Source organism: Cydia pomonella, chromosome 6 (genome assembly GCF_033807575.1).
Source record: "Cydia pomonella isolate Wapato2018A chromosome 6, ilCydPomo1, whole genome shotgun sequence".
NCBI lineage: Eukaryota > Metazoa > Arthropoda > Insecta > Lepidoptera > Tortricidae > Cydia > Cydia pomonella.
In genome coordinates, this window is record NC_084708.1 from 3538640 (window position 1) to 3559876 (window position 21237).

The window sequence follows — 21237 nt, forward strand, 5'->3', positions numbered from 1 at the left end:
ATACTAAATAGTTTTTTGTTAATCTTTCATTCCGACAAGAGCCAAGCTCTTAAATAATGATGGGAAACCACAATAGCCGAATCGCACCCAACGAAATTGTTGCTTAATTTATTTGTGCCGTCCTTTATAATGGAGATTTATCGAACGAATTTAATTAAGTTGCGGCTGCACTTATCTGGCAGGACGGGATAAACCTACCAGTGGAAAAAGAGCGGTATTGTTACATGAATGTTGTGCTGTTAACGCCTTTCTTAGTTTGGTCGGGTTATAATGTGGCGTCGACTCTATTAGGGCGAGTCCATGATGCATCGGCGAATTATGCCAAGCTCTGATGAAATCTCGCTGGTAGATTTATTGATGTTCATTGAAAACTTCTATTGAATCGAATCAGGTTCGTCAGGCCTTTTTATACCACCACGATTGTGCCACAAAAGATGCCAAATAGGGATATGCATACATTTGTTAAGCTTAAGTAATTATTATGTTAGAGAATGGTAGATAATGATCATGCATAGTCTGATCTGATACTTTTCATGGTGATTCTACCTTGCCGCGGAGACTTAGTATATACTTACAGACTTTTCTTTTTTGCAGTTTTAATAGTGATTTTCAAAGTTACATATCGATAGTGACGCTCATAGTTGCATTAACCCACCTTTGTTATAGTATTTTTGTAAACAGGAAGGATACACTGACAGATGTCATCTCAATACAATATTGCGAGATTTGGCGTTTTAAGGTTATAAATTATATGGAGATGACACCTATTACTGTACACTTCGTGTTTGAAAAATATTTATAGATATACCATAGAAATAAAAATGTGTGCCGATATATTTGCCCACTCTTATATGGAAATTGGTAGGTATACCTTGTTGACCAAGTTCCACCGATGTGTTAAGGGTGCTGTTAAAACATTTAAGGAAGATAATACATAAATAGTTCTCTTAATCATTGCCAAAAATTATTTTTCCGAATGATCAAGTAGAAACTCAACGCAATAATTCGTATTATTACCCAACCTAACAGTTAGCAACTGTATGTTTGGACAACACTTAAAAATACACTTTTTAGACGCAATTTCTTAGGTATCTAAATGACTTCGTAAGTCTGATACAAAGTATAAAAAAAAGTTTTCGTAATTTAACATTGTTCGATGCAAAAAAGCCGGTTCTGGGTTCTGGCGTCATTATTGCGCTGAGCTCGCAGTTCACCTAACACGCTCCTCCTCGCTTCGCTTGTCGTCGCACCTATTTTGACCCTGTCAACTGACTGGACGTTATCGTATTCATCATCATATCATTATCATATCAGCCTTTTTTTTATCGCCCACTGCTGAGCATAGGCCTCTCTTCCAGTACGCCACTTGTCCCGATCCTGAGCTAATCGCATCCAGAAGTGTCCCGCAATTTTCCGAATGTCGTCCACCCAACGAGCCAACGGTTATCGTATTAATAATTATTAAGCCAATTGAATGATTTTATAAAATAAATGTATTCCAAATTTTGAATGTCATAATAATAATCTGCTAAACAATAATAATTCTACCAATTAAAACGTTGTCGTAAAAAAATTTGCCGAATGTTGGTTGCCAAATTAATCTGCGAAAAGTTGGTTGATATGTGAAAGTTGGACAATAAAACTTGGCGAAAAGGCAGAACACCTAAGTACATAAATCTACCTAAAAACGACACCGAAACTGGGCTACATGAGCGCCTAAGCGCCCGGGTCTTAACCGCACATTTAGTATTTCACCAGCTCATTTTTAGGCTAGGTTAAGTATCCCACTCAATGAAGTACATGCCACATTTATATCCTAGATTAAATGGGTTAGCTTAATCGCCTTAGTAAATCAACAGCCTAGTCCTAATACAACAGCAAACCGCGTACCTAAGCCTGGTGTCTGACCGGCGGTAATAAATGAAAAGCGATGAGCGAATGTTTTTTTCTATTAGCCTGCGGAACAGGTGGCCCGATTTTAAGGTACCGTAGCCCTTAGAGTTTCGTCATGTCCATCAGTCTCTCCGTCCGCGGCTTTGCTCAGTGATCGTTAGTGCTAGAAAGCTGCAATTTTGCATAGATACATAAATCATACATGGCGACAGCCCGGTAAAATTACTACAAAAAAGTTATTTTTAGGGTACCTCCCATAAAAAGCGTTTTTCTTGTTTTAACCCAATGGTAGGACCCCATACCATCGCTGGATGAGTCTTTCAAAAAGAATAAGGATCTCTAACAACCAATTTTTAATAACGTGAATATTTTCTTTGAATCATGGGTCTAACTTTTGAATCATGGGTCCAAAAGAGATGAAAGAATCGTAAAACAAAATCTTAATAAATACTTTCAATGAAAAGTATATTTATTAAGAGCTTTTATTAAGATACTCCATTATGCTTGTAATGTACATGATACTTACTAATAGCCCCGATTAGCCTATTCTGATAGAATGGTAACTACGGTACCCTACACTGGGCATGGCCCAACATGCTCTTGGCCGATTTTTTAGTTATTATTTTATTTGTACGGTTTGGACAAACTGCGCGTTTGCTCACTGCACGACTGCTCTGTACGCTGCTCCGTCCCTGATGAAGTTGAGCGCTGGATTTACATAGGTACTTATATTATTTTGCGCGAGAGAAAAGTTGCTTTGTTACCGCTGTTCGGACAGCTGCCTAATAGCCTTAGTAAATCAACAGCCTGCTCGTAATAAAACAAAACCACGTAACCTTTTCCCATTACTTGTGTGTCACTGTGGGATCACATGCTTGTGGTCGGACATGAGAATTTTCGGTTTTTCGGCGATAATTTTCTATTGTCCAAACAAAAATCTATGAAACTTTGTTAAGAACTTTGGCACTACCTAATTGTATAATTCTTTGTCCACACTATTAAAAAGTTATCATTGAAAAACAGAAAATGATCATGTCCAACCACAAGTATGACGTTATTCTACTGTGAGTGTGCGGCCGATCTAAGTACTTAGAGACAAACCCATCTAGAACTAAGACAACATAATTATCATGTCAGTTGAAAGATGTCCATAGTTGGACATAGACATAGGGCATAGAAAAACGGCCCGATTCGAAGAATGACATACAATAACGATAAGTTCTGGTTTAAATAAATTCTCATTTAGATATCATTTGTATGTCGTATAATTGACAGAAGCAGCTCGATTCGGACAACCAATGTCACTTTGATTTCGGGGTTAGACCGATAGTAAAAGTTGCTCAATATGACCTATAGGACCTATATTCAGCTCGTAAATTATTGCATGTGACTAAATAAACAGTCTTTATTCGTAGGCTTGGTGCTAGGAATGCCACCTTAAGCAGGCAAGCCGGCAACCAGCCGATTAAGCCGACCGCTAATACTGCAATTAAGCCACCGCAGCTAAGTGATCCGGCTGCACTGAGCCGGAACGGTGGATTACAAACCTAAGTCTAGGCTTCAAGTCTTTATAAATATAATAATGTTATAATGTTTTAATAAAACTGCAATTAGTTAACAAGACGACATCTTTATTTTATGTGTGTGACCACAGATAAAGCAACCACAGATACCATAATCTATTACATCTCCTTTCTTCTAAATTAAGTATTAGTATCTAGGCTACCTAAACAACTAATAATTAAAACTTAATCAATGACATAATCTGACAAATACTTAGGTTTTTGAACATTTCGACCACTTCTTGATGTGTATACTTCAGAATCACAATTTTTTGATTTTGGTAAATCGGTATTACATCTGTGTGAATTGTGAACTGAAGTATCCAGATTCACATCTACACCACCACTTTCATCCAATACCTTATCAGTAGGAATGATAGAATTATCAGGTTGAGGACTGGTAGACTCAGGACAGACAGGTTCAGTATCAGGGCTTACACTGTAATAGTCATTACTGTTATTGATTTTTACATCAGACTTGTTATGTATTAAATACCTCCTATTTCTGTTAATAACATTTCCTTTCTCTGTTTTTACAACATATGAATTAGGTCTCACATCCTGACATAACACTTTTCCAAATAAATTAGGTTTTCTATTAGAGTTATCTTTAATAATGACATTTTGTCCTGGTACTAACTTAGGCATTTCTCTAGTATTCCTATCATAATAATATTTTTGTTTATAAGCATTATTGTATAATCTACTTTCCATGTTAGTATGTTCCTGATATTTTTCTTTTATAGGCAGTAGGCCTCTTATTTGCCTACCCATTAATAATTCTGATGAAGTTTTAAGTTCTGAATCATGTAATATCGGTGTGTTTCTAAGTTCTAAGAGAGCTAGATCCTTATCTTTACGTTCATAATCAGCCTTTCTAGAGATATTTTTTACGGTTTGTATGAATCTTTCTGCAAGCCCATTAGACTGAGCATAGAGTGGGCTACTTGTTTTATGTTCAAATTCCCATTCCTTAGCAAACTCTTTGAATTTATAACTAGAAAAATTTGTGCCGTTATCTGAAAACAGTACATGTGGTATGCCATGTCTACTAAAGATGCTTTTTAGTACACTGATGGTATTTTCAGCTGACAGGTTATCTAGTTTAGCTATCTCCACATATTTACTAAAATAATCGACCACTATGATATAGTTATCATTTTCATAATGAAACACATCACAACCTAGCATCGACCACGGTTCAGCTGGAAAATCTCTTATTATCATGGGCTCCTTGCAATTATTTTTTCTAAACCTGTTACAAGTATTACAATTGGCAACTTTGTTTTCAATATCTACTGACATTTTAGGCCAGAATAAGCACTTTCTAGCCCTGGATTTACATTTTTCAATGCCTAAATGATTGTAATGAATTTTGTTCAACATCTCTTGTCTCAGTGATAATGGAATAACTAGGCAACTGTTTTTGTAAACTAAATCATCGAAAATGAACAATTCTTCCTTAAATGTATAATACGGTTTTAAGTAATCTGGTACCTTTTTTATATCTGGCCACCCATTTCTTATGTATTTTATCAGTTCAGCCAGATGTTTGTCTTTAGAAGTTTCTGATTTAATGTGATTGTACTTATCTGACCGAATCTTCAAATTACATCTTATCATGCTTACATGAGGTTCTACTAAATCTTCCAAAACTGTATCATCATCTTTAGATTTATTAAAATTGCGTGATAGGGAATCTGCTAACAATAATTCTTTACCTGGCTTGTACTTTACAATTAAGTCATATTTTTGCAATTGTAACCTCATTCTTTGTAACCGCAGTGGAATATCACATAAGGGCTTTTTAAATATAATTTCCAGTGGTTTGTGGTCTGACTCCACTTCTATAGTTTTACCATAAACATACTGGTGAAAACGCAAGCATCCATAGACTATAGCAAGCATTTCTTTTTCAATTTGTGCGTACATCTGCTGTGTAGAAGTCATTGCCTTAGATGCATACGCAACAGGAAGATCATTTTGAAGCAAAACCGCACCTAGCGAGTTTTTTGAGGCATCTACTGACAATTTACAATTTTTATTAGGGTAATAAAATTGCAACACTGGTTGTGAAATTAAGATATCTTTTAACTGTTTAAAAGAATCATCCTGTTCTTTAGTCCAAATAAAATCTACACCCTTTCTTACTAATTTTCTTAGCGGATGACAAACTTCAGACAATGATGGGATAAACTTAGCAACATATGTAATCATACCTATAGCCCGTTGCAATTCTGCTACATTTTTGGGTTTCTCAAGATTTAATATTGCTTGTACTTTTCTTGGGTCAGGTTTGATGCCATCTTTTGATAATATGTGCCCTAAATAAGTTATTTCTGAAACACCAAATTCACATTTTTTTAAGTTAAATTTAATACCATTATTTTTAGCAATTTTTAGTACTTCCAACAATCGCCTGTCATGTTCTTCCTTAGTTTTTCCATAAACTATTAAATCGTCAATGAAAGCCTCGCAACCAGACACCTGTTCAAATATTTGACTATATTGCCTATGAAAAATTTCTGGCGCTGAAGCTAATCCATATGGTAACCTCAAGAAGCAGTATCGACCAAATGGTGTTGCGAAAGTGCAGAGCTTCGAACTTTTCTCACTGAGTTTGATTAAATAAAAGGCAGTTGAAGCATCTAACTTACTGAACACAGTAGCACCAGCCATTTTAGCCGATACCTCTTCAAAAGTTGGCAATTTAAAGTGTTCTCTTTTTATGCAGTTGTTAAGGTTACTAGGATCCAAACATACTCTTAATTTACCATCAGGTTTTTTTACAATTACTATATTACTAACAAAGTCAGTTGGTTCAGAAATTTTTTTAATTACATTTAATTTTTCCATTTTTACAAGTTCTCTCTTAAGTGACTCATGCAATGCCATAGGCACACCTCTGCAGGGTTAAATTTTTGGTTGATAATCATCTTTTAACTTTATCTCGTACTCTACATCTTTAAACAAACCTAATTGTTCATCAAACAAATCTATATTGTCCTTAATAATCTGTTCATAGTCACCATTCACATTGAGTTTTATTTGATTTAAATACTTACGCTTCATTAATTTCAGTGAAAATATAGTTTTGTAACCTAAGACTGCTATTGAGTTTTCATCAACCACCTGAAACAATAATTGAACATTTTTTCCATTTATTAGTTGACATTTCAATAATACTTGTCCTATACATTCAATTTCTGAGCCATTATAATTGCAAAGTTTTGAACTACTTTCGGTTATTTTATGATCTAATGACAATTTTTTTAAAATATGTAATGGCATTACATCACAGTCACTTCCCGTGTCTAGCTTAACATCTACAATTTTATTATTTATCCATAGGGGCTCATACAAAGATTCCTTCAAATTTTTATTATGTTGTACCATACCTATTACAATGTCCGAGTCATCACTATCCGTAGACTTATTTTGATTTACTCCATGCACTTGAGAAGTCTTACACATTTTAGCATAGTGCCCATAACGATTGCATTTTTTGCATCGATACCCAAATGCTGGGCATTTAAACCCATGATAATAACCGCAACGATAACACTGCTTTTTAAAACTTTGACTGTCTCGCTGCTGTTCCTGGAATCTTTCATTACGGTCACGATTTCCTTGCGACTTCTCATTTTTCTGCTTATCATACTTTTGAGATATTTTATTCACTTCATGTACCTGAACATCAGTGGCCATTTTCTTCACATTTTCTGATGCAAGTTCTGATGCTTTACAAATGCTTATACATTTCGGGAGGTCTAGGCCCGTTTCTTGCAGAAGTTTTTCTTGAAGCTTGGAATCTCCTATACCACGAATAATCTGACTTTTAATTAAACTGTCCTTCAGTTTCTCGAAGTTACAATCCACACTCAATGTTTTCAACGCTGTTACAAATTCGTCTACTGATTCCGACTCTTTTTTTTCTCTTGTAAAGAAGAGATGCCGTTGCATCGTTTCATTTTTTACTGGTGAACAATATTCACCAATTTTCTTTAAGATGTCCTTGACATCTGACTCTTCCGGTATGTCTAAAGTATTATACACTTCTAATGCATCCTCTCCTATGACATGTAGAAGTAACGCCTTCTGGCTTTCCTTGTTCAGTTTATCCTCAGCCCCCGACGCCTTAAAATACAGCAGGAATCTCTGTTCCCATCTTTTAAAGTTTTGCGACAAGTCGCCTACTAGTGATAATGGTGGCGGCTGTTTTAATGACTCCATTTGGAATTATCAGTCTAATCTTCTATTTTCCACATTACAAACGAACGACTGCGCCATATAATAATGTTATAATGTTTTAATAAAACTGCAATTAGTTAACAAGACGACATCTTTATTTTATGTGTGTGACCACAGATAAAGCAACCACAGATACCATAATCTATTACAATGGATGTCTTCCAGGTGACTAAAAGGGCTGCAACCGTGCAATGATCGTTTTTAGGATCCAATGCTACAGACAACCAGAACAATCCGTAAGATGGACTAAGTGGACACATACATTTACCTACAGGGATTTTTTTAGGTTTCTGTACCTCAAAAGGAAAAAACGTAACCCTTGTAGGATCACTTTGTTGTCTGTCCGTCCATTAGGCCGTCAGTCCGCCCATCAGTCCGTCAGTCCGTCCGTCTGTCTGTCAAGATCCTTTATCTCGGAAACGCGTGGAGGTATCTAGTTGAAATTTAAACAATATACTCAGATCTACAGCCCCTTGAAGCTGTAAAAAAAACTTCTAAATTAAAGATACGACCGTTTATGCTGCAAAACGTAATTTCTACTATTATTTCGATACTCTCAAGGGAATCAAAATTGATAGAGTACTTCCCGTTGGCTTAGAACTATGAATTGGCAAGTAATATTGTCTTACACAAGTACAGGGGAAAAGTTCAAAACTTCAAATTGGTAAAAAATTAAAAAATAGTTATATTGTACGAAACTTTGGACGGATCCGACTCCCACTTGCCCGGTTTTTATACTCGTATTTCATTATCAAATCAATATCTTTAAATGCTTCAAATCCAACCCTAGGCACATGAGGCCTTGGTGACTTTTTTTCATACATGACATCTCTTAAAGTCGCAAAAATGATTGCAATGGTAGTTTAATTTGAAAATTTTCTGTGACCTACATATTCACCCCAGTAAGGGTTGAATAATCCCCATAGTTATGCACAAAAGGTGATAATAGTTAACTTCCCTGTGTCGGGAGACGTGTCAAAGAAAGTGCAATCCACGCTTCGTTAGGGTCAGCGCGCAACGGCGCTATTCAACACGTTTTAATGCCAGCTCGTCACTTTGCTTACAACAATACGTTTTTTAGGTGCGGGGTGGGTCCCAAAGGAAAAAAACACACTAAACGTTGTGCTTGTATGAGTTTCATTATTGTAAAAAAAAAAAATATTTTCAAATATCCGCCACATCAAGATAAGTTTGTAACATGTTCCATCTTCAAAAAAAGACAGTATGTATGGAATTTTGAGTTTCCAAAACGTCCCGCTTGGCGCGCTGTTTCTAAATCCCATACAAAATGAGACTTATTCAAACGCGTACGTCACGTTACGCTATCGAATAAATTTACACTAGGGGTTCGGATCACGCTAAGGGTGTTACACCCTAACTTTGTACAAACTTGGCAGTATACATGCATACTTGACGTAGCACTTGGCATGCAAACTTAGCGTGATCCGTATTCTTTCCCATCACGCGGTCAGATGCTCCAGGATCCGGGGTTTGCTGAGCTCCCTAACCCCAATAATTTGCCGCTGGCACTACATATTTTCTGTGAATGGGACGGTCATCTGACCCTCCATGTATATATGTTAATTTGTTAGTCTCGGTCTAGGGGCTCGGGTGAATCTTGGAAGCTAAATTTGACCCACTTTTCGACTTCCGGATGAGAATGCAATATTATGATCTGGTGATGGAGACAGGCGGTGGCCATGGGAACTCTGTGATAAACAACGCAAACTAATTGTGTATGGGGTTGTTAGAGTTATCTCGATGAGTACCTATTAGTTGCCTGAGGAAAGAAAAACACAGACAGCGATAAAAGCTTGTACCGAAAATTATTTTTTTGTCTAAAACTTATTATTTTATATTTGCATACCATAAGAAAACTGTACAAATTATGTCATTAAAACATCTCGAATAGAGCCTCAGCCGCTAACGATCCCTAGGCAATACTCACGCAACTGTGCGCCCAACACTTCTCTAGTTCACTGCAATTTAAACTTTAAGTCTACGAAATAAGGTCGAGTTTGGTGTGACTGGGTAAATAAGCCAGATATAAACTTGGAGTAAAGACACAACGCTTTCAACGTTTGATGCTGTGAAGTCTTGTTGTGTCAATAATTCCTTAATTATCCTCTTGGATTTAAACTTATAAGATACTTGGATACTTATAGGATTGATATTGATACTTGGGTTCAAATCCTAGTAAGGGCATTTATTTGTGTGATGAACATGAATATTTGTTCCTGAGTCATGGGTGTACTCGTACTTCGACAACGACATAATATATACCCACAAAACAAGCCTTATTAAGCTTACTGTGGGTCTTAGGCAATTTGTGTAATAATGTTTGTCGATGTACAGTCACGACTGAAAACATCGACACGATTGAAATGCCAAAAATATTTATACAGAATACAGATCTTTATTGGTAAAAGCAAATTTTACAGGTCACTTTTTCCATTCAAATCATATATATGTAATTTAATATAAGTATGTTCATTAAATAATTGAATTATTTCATAACATTTTTTAAACAAAACATTATATATTTAATATTATTAACATTAATAAAAAATACATATAATTACGATGCAGAAGTCAACGCCCTCATCGAACCCCTACACCCCCTATACCTTATGGCCCCTATATTAGGGTCGTGTGTACATATTTTTGGCACTTTGTCCGTATCAATATTTTCAGACGTGACCGTACGATTGTCATCTTGTCTAGGTCCTGAATGTAAATACAGGGAAGGTGTCAGCAAACCGCCAAATGGAGTGAACGTAACATCCCGTCACCGCAGATACCTGGTACCAGCTAGTTAGCTGCTTAATTTGCTGGTTGCGGTTAGATTTGTTTGGACACCGCTGGTTGCGGGATTGTAATTAACTAATGGTTACAGGCAACAATGTAGTTTAATGAATACTATAGTGTGTTTTTCTGATATAGCCGCAAACGTTAACGAGACATAGGTTTTAATGTTATGAAACGGTTTTAAGAGTTTTTTTTTTATATATTCTTAACCACCAGAGTATTTTTTTTTATTTCATACATCGTGATCACTTGTGGCAGTTGTAACGTCGCGTCAATAAATGCGAAGTTTTGACTAAAACAAATTACTGATAAATTGCTTGCTGAATTGTATTATAAGAAAAAATACAAGTCGCACTTTTCTATAAAACCTATGAAAGTGTGCTCATCAAGACCTAAACTAACTACCCTATGATTATGCGATCGTATCAAAAATACACGCTGTATAGTATCATAATTTGATTTTATAACGCATCTATTTAAACCAACACGATTTTCGTTCATAGTTCTAAAACGAATACGGGACTTAATCGCGTAAACTTACGTTTATTATATTGCCTGACGTTTCGAACGTGACGTTACGCTCGTGGTCACAGGCAGACTGGCGAGGGATTGTATCAACATCTTGCTGCGCAGGTTTTGCGAACTACCCGCACTTGATCTTGATTATTCACTTGTACGCTAGGGTTGTCACGTTCGAAACGTCAGGCCATATAATAAACGTAAGTTTACGCGATTAAGTCCCGTATTCGTTTTAAAATTATGCATATTTATTCGTTCTATATCAGTACTTAAGTACTTTTAAGAATTCAGAAGCATTGTAACATTTAATAAAAAGATAACTGGGAGAGCGCAAAATGCAGCCAACCAGGCTTTCAGCAATATTTTTATGACAACTAGACGAAAAATATAAGCATTATAAAATATGACGATGATACGTATTCTGCGTACACTTTAATGCATTGTATTCCATAATTTTGTTTTGTGAATCGTCGATGATCGTGGACAGACAAAACAAAGCAAATAAAAATTATTATATACGGATTTCAAAAGTACGCGTAGTCGATTATCGCTCACCGTTTTCACACCTTCTGCGACCCTATAGCCTTATTGATCCTATAGTTTTATTACTATTTGACCGCCAAAGACATCAACTGACGCATTGCGACAAGACATAGGCGTTGCGTTCATAAGGTTCACAAGGCAATGTATTCTTTACTTTAACATAATTAACATAATTAAGTATTATCTCAAAAGAAAGATACTCGAATTTACAACGTTTCCATCGACAGTGCTATAAAGGGTTCGAGAAAAGTTCGCCGGACGATATCGGCCTACCAATTATTCGCAAAAGTTGACAATCGCGAATCACTGACAGGCCGATATCGTCCGGCGAACTGGTAAATCACTGGGCCTCGTAAAACAGTCGAAACTGCGTATAAAAGCATCATTATGTGTTCAAAGCTTGTTTGTTAGCTTTCGTTACATGCGAACGGTACTTAATCTGCAGGATTTAAAACCCAATAATATACTTGTTTAATCCACCCATTACGCTGCTACCACTTTAGAATGGAATGGAGATGTATGGATAATGTTTACGGGTCGTTAGTAGTAATGGCGTCTACAAAACGCAGACGCAAGCAATGTGAGATTTTGCGGCTAAATTGAGATGCAGAAAATATGAATATTTAAAACTAAATTGTTTTCTTTAGCCTCTACCCGCGAGATCCTCGAGAAGTCGTCAAATTGTCCCTCCATCTCTTTCTTCCTTCGTAATAAAAATTAAATTAAATATATCTTTATTTCAGACCCAGAAGTCCATATATGGTTAGTAAAATAAACTTAAAACCTATATTATTTCCAAAGGTTATGCCAATCAGACCTACTTGACACAGGTCACAGTAGATCTGACCTGCTCCATCCAATGCCACATTATGTAATAAACTTTTACGAAAAAAAAATCGAATTTCAAAGTATTTTATGTCATTTTCCAGGTTATACTTTCATCGATATTTATTCAGCGTTTTTGCAAAGGACGAACATACATCCAGACAGGTTATTACTTACAATTATAAATTTCACAGGTTATAACTTGTACGTACTGTAGGGACATTCTTATTCTTACACAAATTGACTAAGTCCCACTTTTTCATCATCCTCCATACTATCAACACCTACTTTCTACATTGAACCGTTTTGGCAAGAACCCTTGTAAACCAGTACCTTTGGGAAGATTATACTTCACTTCATTATAAATCGAAGTTTTATTTAAGTCGTCGAGATCCTGACCTGCACGGCGGCTACACACGGTAAGCTCAAGAAGGCTTGTGTTGTACTATATATTTTTTAGATTAAAAAAAAGGCGCAATTGGAGATTTTTCAAATTAAGGGATCTTCTAGATATTTAGGGATTTAGGTTATTTCATTCGAACACTTGATTTTTTCTAAAAAAAATTAATTTATTTTACTACAATTGTTAAACAATACAATTACACAACTGTTGTTTTGTTGTTGTTACAATTTTTGTGGTTGTTAAGCATTGTCTTGATACTTGCAATATAAAGAAATAAATCTCAACGTGACTCATTTCCTCTGAAGACCCAAGGACTGCCTCGGTATACCAAGTTATGTCGTATAAACAAGCAGATAGAACGCCGAGATTTAATTAGACAACGTCATTGAAGTCGCTTTTAACGCCGTCACCTCATCCATTCGAGAATTTTTAGCTAGTGTTGGTATCAGAACTCGCGACATGAGTATGTTTTGAAGACCTCGAGTCAGGATTACGAGATTTTATACTTAAAAGAGTTTCCAACATATTAAAGGTTCTAACAATATTTTATAAATTGAAATAGATATAAGAACATTTTGTTGCTATAAAAAGATGAATAAAGATGATAGTCTAAGAGATTTTATAAACTGAAATAGTTACAAGAACATTTTGTGGCACTAACGTGAGACACTTCATTCGGTTCCTGACTGTTTGTCTGATTTAATTTCTTGTCATTTAATTATTTATATAAGAATTCAAGGTTGGGAGACCCTTTATTTCTCTAAAGATAATTTAATGATCTTTTTTTAAATTTTATTTGATCTCTGATACTTAGAGATTACATCTTTAAAGAATTTTAGTATCTGTTGTTTGTAAGAAATTTGGCGGCTGAAGTAGTTTTCGCTTTACGACCCATTGCTTAATATGGTAACTTTATTAAAAGATCACGTTTGACAATAAGTTACCCACTAAGCATGGCGCTGAATAACGCCACCTAGTTCGGTTGTTAAACTCGGGGTTTTGATTTTCTTAGACATTTTACCTGTTCTACAGACAATAAATTTTTGATGAGAATTACTTATATCATTGTACATTAATATATTCTAAAATAATTGGTTCGAGTGTGAGGACTCGAAAGGTTTATGTTTTTCCATCACTATCTTAAGCCCGCCTCGGAACTTAAAACTTTATTAGCATTTCCTCCACTAACTAAGCTTTATTGTTCACTGCACTAATAGCTTACTTCGTCAATCCCTCCCACACATGCGAATCCCCACCCTAACACTTTAGCGGAGAGTGCATTTTGCATTACTGACGATATTTCGCGCTTAAGCCAAAGTAAACCCTGCTCTATATGGTAACACTTAAAGCTGGTATTATTTTGTAAAGGTTGTTGTCGCAATAATCTGCATTCTTAATACAAGTGTTGAAAGTCTGCATTAGTGATGGGCAGGAATATTCGGAAGTTGCCGGCGATAAAGCAATGACAAAATCGCTGGCAACTCTAAAGTAAAAGCAAGTACCGATAATTGTGAATTAATTGAAAAGCACGGAACACGGCTTACTTTTTTATGAGATATCTCATCCACATATATATGTGCTTTTTCATGGCATTCATTTTTTATTTAAATGAGCATAGCATACCTAAATAAACATATTACACTACTAGTTACACACATTAGTTACATTAGTTATTTGACAGTTGACAGATATCATTAATGTCATATAGTATAAAGATTCGTGCCCCCGATTGCTTATTTAAGTATAAATCTGTCACGTTACGCTTGAGCGCTGTCCACATCACGTCGTACAAAATTACTGACGACCCGTCTAAAAAACATTAACTTTATTGTGATGGAAAGTATTCATATATTATTATTATTCTATATAACTTTTGAACAGATTTTTCCCGCGGGACTTTCCCGGGACGAATAATACATAAACAACTCGACACGGCAAGAGTGTCGTTTTGTCTCAAAAACCCTTGCCACCGCAGGAAAACTCCATCAAGCGGGCGAGAGCTATGGGAAATCGAGACCGACGGAGACAAATCACAAGCCGTTAAAGAAGAGAAATTTTGACCAGTCTAAATTAAACAGATTATTTCCCGTGGCATTTTTCCCGGGAACGAAACATTTACAACTCGACACTAGGCTGCATCAGCAAAACTCAACGCGGCAAGTGTCGTTCTGTCTCTTAAATATTTAACAGCTACGATAAATTCTAGCTTTGCAGTTGGAATTAAAATTTGATGTCCAGCTTGTGGAAGCTTGAGCATTTTGCATATTTAAGGGAGTTGTCTCCATGAAGTAAGTGTAGTCGGGGGTCGATGCAATTCATGTAAATTATTACCTAATTGATGTACGAGTATACCGTTTTGTACAATGTTACCTCGTCCAATTTATTATCCCGAAACTTCACGGGTCAAAATTTTTTCTCTACGTCCTAATGATAATTTTTAGATATTTATAAGTGCGTTTACTTAACATATTTAAAGAAGAAATATTATTTTTTGAATGAATATTTTTAGACTTTTTGAATTGAATAAAGAACCGATGACTACAGTAAATATTTAACAAGATTAGCGTATTTTTGGTGTGAAAAATCTGTTACTTATTATGAATGCCTACTTTTGCGACTTATTTCTACTTCGCCATTTTTTTTAAAATATTTCGGAACTTATTAGCATATTTTTTATCTTTTAATTAATTTGAATCTTTGGAAACACTGCATTACTTTGCCAGGAACTTTTTGTTTTACGTTTGTTGTTATGTTTAATCTTATTAGTGTAAAATGAGTCTACTGTAACACTTATGTCTAAATGACAATCAAATGATAGGAACCTGATACTTATAGCCCAAGTTATACAATTCTTACCTACTTAACCTGCGGCCTTTTTTGATGGCCCATCAGGTGACCCTCACCGTCTAGCATGAGTTGCGTTCTCACCCCCAAGTAGAGGCAGAATCATCAAGAGTTCTACCTTATTTCGAACAAAATAAGAATGGTTTCCAAGTCCAATGCTAGTGTAACCGACGTACTTAGAATAAGTAACGTTTATTTCAGATCAAGCTTCAGAATAATACATGGGAATGTCTGAAAGGGTTTCGTTGATACTTATAATAGGTATACTCAATTTTTTTTATGAGGGCCAAAAAGACGGACATACCCTGTAGTATCCCGCAAGATTTAAAGGTGACTTTTGGATGGCAAGGTTATATATCTATCTATACCAAACCTGCTAGCAAGAGATGCGTTCTCGCGCGCCACACCATACAAAGTCGCTCTTACTCTACGATTTCGCGCGCAACTACACTTTTCATGCTAGCAGATCAGTATTGAAAGCGCTCGCGAAATAACACAAAATCTGCTATGAAATTATTATTTCCTTACAAACATTTTTGGAACTGTTCTATAGTGCCTTAGAACCTCATGAGCTTTTTTTGTTACAGTACCATCAGCACGGATCCTCGGCGGGCCGGACCTGCACGTGGACATGGGATCCACTATCAACCTGACCTGCCTCATTCAGTTCAGTCCTGAACCACCCGCCTACATCTTCTGGTACCACGAGGACGAGGTGAGTGCTCTATGCCAACTACTCTATGCCCTGTGCCCTGAACTCTTCAATCTCTTGAACAATCCAGGGAAAAAACAGTGAATTTTTTCCACGTTCTCTTTTGTTGACAATGTCGACACGGAATTTACATCTAGTTAAATGTATTTACTTTTTTGCATTTGAAAATAATCGATCGCTACTAGTTTTTTTTTTGCGCATATTTTTATTGCTGTCAAGCCTATGATGCCAGCGGTTAATGCCATTCTGTGAGGATGACAGCAATATAAACATGCGCGTGCGATAGATATAGGAAATGGGGGGTCAATGTACAAAATTCTTCGAGCTTAAAGTCCTTACTTTGCGATTGTTCAGAGCAGAAGAAAACGTCAAAAAGGCAAACATGGTGGCTTGCTAGTCCACGCGATATAAAAGCACAGCCGTGTAAAAATCAAGTAGTCTTGAATGGTTCTACTTAACAGAGGTACTCTCACTCGTACTGCTGTTGATGCTGGCAGACTTCCAACTAGCCTGAGTCAGCATCAAAGATATGTTTATAGGTATATTATAGGTCGTGTAATTCACGAAGACGCCGTATTGACTCGTATTGTCGTGGTATTAAAGGTTAGATTTGACAAATCTTAGAAGAAAACTCGTGTAGAGGAATATTTTGAAAATTTATATTAAAAATCGTATTGTTGAAATCTTAATTCACGATACTCTTTACGAGGCGCGCACAGACGGGTTCCATGCCATCTTGCGTAAGCGCTCAGCATCTTTAATGCAACGAGCGAGAAGCAGTCCCAACAGCTTTCTGAAAGTATTATCCGATAGATGCGACTGTCGAATATGGAGGCACCTGGTAGTTGTGACTGGGCGACCTGTACGTTGTTTTGTTACTTTTTAGTTTAGTTTAGTTGTAATTAGTAAATACTAACACTAGTTATTAGGTACGTAGCTTACATAAACTAACAAAATCTATGGATTGTAAAGATCTGAAATAAATGATAATTTAATTTAATTTTAATTTAACCCCTTGCCGAAAGTATTTTTTTTTTTGAACTTTAATAGTCAAGGACAGAAGTGCCTGGCGTAAATTAATTAGGAGACCCGACCCCACCTAAAGTGGGAAAAGGCAAAGAAGAAGAAGAAGAGAACTTTAATAGTCAATAGAGTTGTTTATCATATTCGCCATATAAGGCTTCGTATATATTCGCGGTAAAGTGTTAATTCACCAAGAATAAAAAATACCCCACTATGGAATGCTGTTATACTGATCGAGATAACAATTTCTAAGAATGTAATTGTCTTATTGCGTATTGTATTATACCTACTTAAATTTCCAAAAGTCTACCAACATCTTCCATCTTTCATTTTATTAAAATTAATCATTTTCCCTGAAATTAAACACAAAATCTCAGAAATTGCATTCGATATTAAAAAACCATAAACATTCCTTAAATATTTTTCCTGATTGACAGATTTCAGAACACTCTTTGTCTACAATTTCAATCATTTCCCCCGACAAAAGACTCGTTTCCATAAAATTAAGCCTAATTGTTTTCCACGAGCGCCTTTCATTTCCATTAAGCAAGGAAGATAAGTTTCATTGTCCAGACCAAGGGTTCATCAGACTTGAAACGAACTTGAGACTGACACTAGTTTTATTTAACGACGCTCGGAGTTATTTCGGACGACTGGTTTTATAATCAAATAAAATAATAAATACTAGACCGTACTCATATTGCTGGTGAGTAAGTTTGCCAGAGGTCAACGAAGGTGCGCAGTGTTAGGGTCGACAACGCGCATGTAGCATCTCTGGAGTTACAGGCGTACATAAGCTTCGGAGACTGCTTACCGTCAGACGGGCCATACGCTTGTTTACTACCGACGTGCAGCATGCCCTTAGTCTTTTATCTTCCGATTTACATAAATATGTATACAAAATTTCAGAGCAATCGGAAGTCGGGAAGTGAGTCTTTAGCTTCCAAGATTTGCCCACTAACAGGGCAAGGCAAGTTAAAGCAAAGTAAAAGCTTGTAAAAAAACATTTATTGACAGGCAACAAAGGCTCAAATAGACATTTTACAAACATATACATACATCATCATTCGCTTGCCCTTATCCCATTCATTTGAGGTCGGCGCAGCATGTCTTTTCCTTCCATTTCTTTCTGTCACCCGTCATCTCATCGTTCACTCGCGTTCGTTTCATGTGATCTCTCTCACACAATCCATCCACCGTTTCCTAGGTTTTCCTCTGCCGTTCCATCCCTCCACATTCATTCGTAATACCTTTCTCGTCACATGACTTTCATCCCTCCGCATCACATGCCCATACCACGCTAGGCGATTCGCTCTTACTTTTTCTATTATGACAAACATATACATACAATAAAATAATAATAATGTTGAAAATTAAGTAATGTTGGCGATACAACATTTTTTGCTGCGTCACCTATTCTGGTCTTCGTCAATCGCCAAAATAGCACATCCGATGTTCGGCCAGAAGTCCACGGTCACGGTAGACTTCTGGGCGTCTTTCATGCAGCGGCGGAATTCGCCTTAGGGTCTGAGTTACACAATACACATACACTCTAGTTTCTATTGAACATCAAGTTTCTGTAGAACTAGTTTTAAGATTGTTAGCTTAACAGTCTCTTGACGTGAAACATGTATTACATACACTTTTTTTTTTTTAGCACTTGGAGAGCCTTTACTCCTCCAAATCTTATTAATGGGTATTATTATCTTTCTTAGACCGTGGGGACCTTATACATCTTCTAACTTAATGTATTAACCGTGGAGACTATACGTCTCTGTAATATTGTATCATATACTTGACTTTGGATACATACTAGTTACGTATTCTGTAGCATTAGTTTATGAGACTGCTAGCTTAACAGTCTAGACGCGATTGATTTATTTAGTATACATTTCATTTTGACACTTGGAGAGACTTTACACCTCCAAATCTTATTAGTAATAGTACTCTGACATTGGGGACCTTTTACATCCCCAGATTTAATATATTTTTAACCATCTCTGTTGCATTTTAGTAATTATTTATTTTAAGATTATTATAAGTAATGTTTACCCAGGTATTGGCTGTTGTATTTATAAATGTTTTTATGTATTTTTCATGTCACTATATGTTACTATAAACATTGCATTGACTTGTAAAAGAGCCCTTTACTTGTAGAATATTTTTTTTATTTGTTTTCTTTTATTTTATTGAAGGACCCTGCATGTACCGGGTTTGTATTTATTTAAAGTTTTGATAACACATTTGGATTATTAATGAAAGCCTTATTTCTTTGCGGTTCTGTGTTTAAAGTATACAAATATGTAAAAGCGAAGTAAATGCAATCGTTTACATACAGTGGTGTTGCAGCTATGCTATTGACTAAGAATGACTTTTCTAGATATTCTCTGAGTCTTTGATTATCTTATTTGAATATAATATAGAGTACTCATCGTATAAGCGATGGAGCATTATTTAAAGTTAAACATTTTTTTCTGATTTTAAAACATTCACGTTATTTCTACTCAGAATAACGAGTTTTAAAGATACTTAAAGAATAAAAGTTGTACCAAAATTTCCATACATTTTCGTTTCTTTCATTCCATTACCACTATACAACGACTTGAAAATAAAAATCTTGCTATACTTTTTTATTCTATTAGAATCTAAAAAGCTCGTGATTTTTATGTTATTTATATATAAAAATTTGAAAGAAAATATAAACTGATTTTGTCATGAACTAAAGAAAAAGTGACCGAACCCAGTGACAGAGGCCAGATTCGAACCGCCGTCCTCAGCTTTCCTGGACTTCTAGGCTACCCCGTTATGGTGGCACCCGTCCCGATTTGTCGAGTATATGCAAAATAAAATAGCTCAAGGACAAACCAAGCGAAGAGTGCATAATTTACATTCGACTGGCTTTAAGTCCGCTATATCGTTATGAGCTTCGAAAAGGAATCATATATCTGCATTTATCCTGGCATATATTACCGAAGTTGCTCATTCCGTACCATTCCAATTCTTACCGAGAAAGAGTCGAAAGAACATTTAATATATGAGTGGTCTCCAATATTCGTTGTTAATTTGAGTCATATGAGGTGATTTTTTTGAGCTTAAAAGTTAAATCTAGATTAGGCTGTTAAACAAAACGCCGACAGGTCTGGCCTAGTGGGTACTGACCCTGCCTATGAAGCCGATGGTCCTGGCTTTGAATAACACGTTTTGTCAGTTCCAAAAAAATGTACCTGGCTGCGGGCGGCCGATCGTTCTACATCATCCAAACGTGTTGTCTTTGAAAGAATTATAACATGAAATTCAACTTTAATACTACATTGTTACTTTGGTACGTGCCGTATACGGGAGCTGACTGCTAGGCATAAAAGAAACAAAGGCAGGTTTAACAGATTACGGTTTGCCCAAAAATAACACCTCAGAAAATTCAAGAAAGGTCAACTTGCACTGGTTAATCTATGCGAAGTTGAAGTCAATGAAATACATGGACAGGAGCTGGAGGTCGTAAAATTACTGGCGACGCCATTAAGAGGCTTATAGAGGTGATATTTTACGCGCAAACGAACAGTACCATCGAGATATTAGTTAGGTTCATATGAATAAAATACTCGCGTTTATTGTTCAAATGTCACGAATTGGTCCTGAGAAAACCTAACTCCCGCCTGTCAAAAAAGGTATGTCAAAACATTCATTCGTGAAACAAAAGATGTGGACTTTTTGACAAGTAAAAATTAGTAGCCCAAATGTTCAATTTTCGTATAAACTAGTGACAATGTAAATTTCTAATATTAGTTCGCCATACACAGCCCAGTCAGAAAGAAATAGTGTGTTTTGAACGTCAAACTTCTATGAAATTTTTATTA

General features: G+C 36.0%; 1 protein-coding gene across 1 annotated transcript in view; it reads left to right on the forward strand.

The window, feature by feature from the left end:
• Positions 1–21237, forward strand: part of LOC133518725 (zwei Ig domain protein zig-8-like) — a 698354-nt gene that overhangs the window by 665035 nt on the left and 12082 nt on the right. Inside the window, exon 6 of the mRNA XM_061852405.1 lies at positions 16236–16363. Within this exon, the coding sequence (XP_061708389.1) occupies positions 16236–16363 (128 nt within the window). The remainder of the gene's footprint in view (positions 1–16235; positions 16364–21237) is intronic.